The 363-nt window shown below is 60.1% G+C and overlaps 1 protein-coding gene across 1 annotated transcript in view; it reads left to right on the top strand.

Moving 5' to 3' along the window:
• Positions 1 to 363, top strand: part of C3 (complement component 3) — a gene marked incomplete at both ends in the record, with an annotated part of 4,372 nt that overhangs the window by 2,652 nt on the left and 1,357 nt on the right. The window contains one exon of the mRNA XM_009866758.1: positions 26 to 296. Within this exon, the coding sequence (XP_009865060.1) occupies positions 26 to 296 (271 nt within the window). The remainder of the gene's footprint in view (positions 1 to 25; positions 297 to 363) is intronic.

Genomic DNA, 363 nt, shown 5'->3' with positions numbered 1-363 from the left:
GATGCGTCCCCTTCTTCTGGTCCAGGCAACCCCGTGTCCATCCTGGTGGAGAAAGCCATCGACGGGGACAAGCTGAAGCACCTCATCGTGACGCCGTCGGGCTGCGGGGAGCAGAACATGATCGGGTTGACGCCCACCGTCATCGCCACCCACTACCTGGACAGCACGTCGCAGTGGGAAAGCCTCGGCATCGACCGTCGTGCTCAGGCCATTGAGTTGATCAAAAAAGGTGGGACCGTCCCCTGGGTTCCTCTCTTGGGGTGCAAATTGTCTCCGTCACCCCCAGCGCTGAAGAAGGTGCTCCTGGTTTGGGGGTTTCTAAAGCTCCCTTAGCTTGGCTGGGGGCTCCTCGTGTTTGCCAAA

This window comes from Apaloderma vittatum, unplaced genomic scaffold (assembly GCF_000703405.1).
Source record: "Apaloderma vittatum isolate BGI_N311 unplaced genomic scaffold, ASM70340v1 scaffold24303, whole genome shotgun sequence".
In the NCBI taxonomy this organism is placed as follows: domain Eukaryota; kingdom Metazoa; phylum Chordata; class Aves; order Trogoniformes; family Trogonidae; genus Apaloderma; species Apaloderma vittatum.
This window is presented reverse-complemented; position numbering and strand designations above follow the sequence as displayed.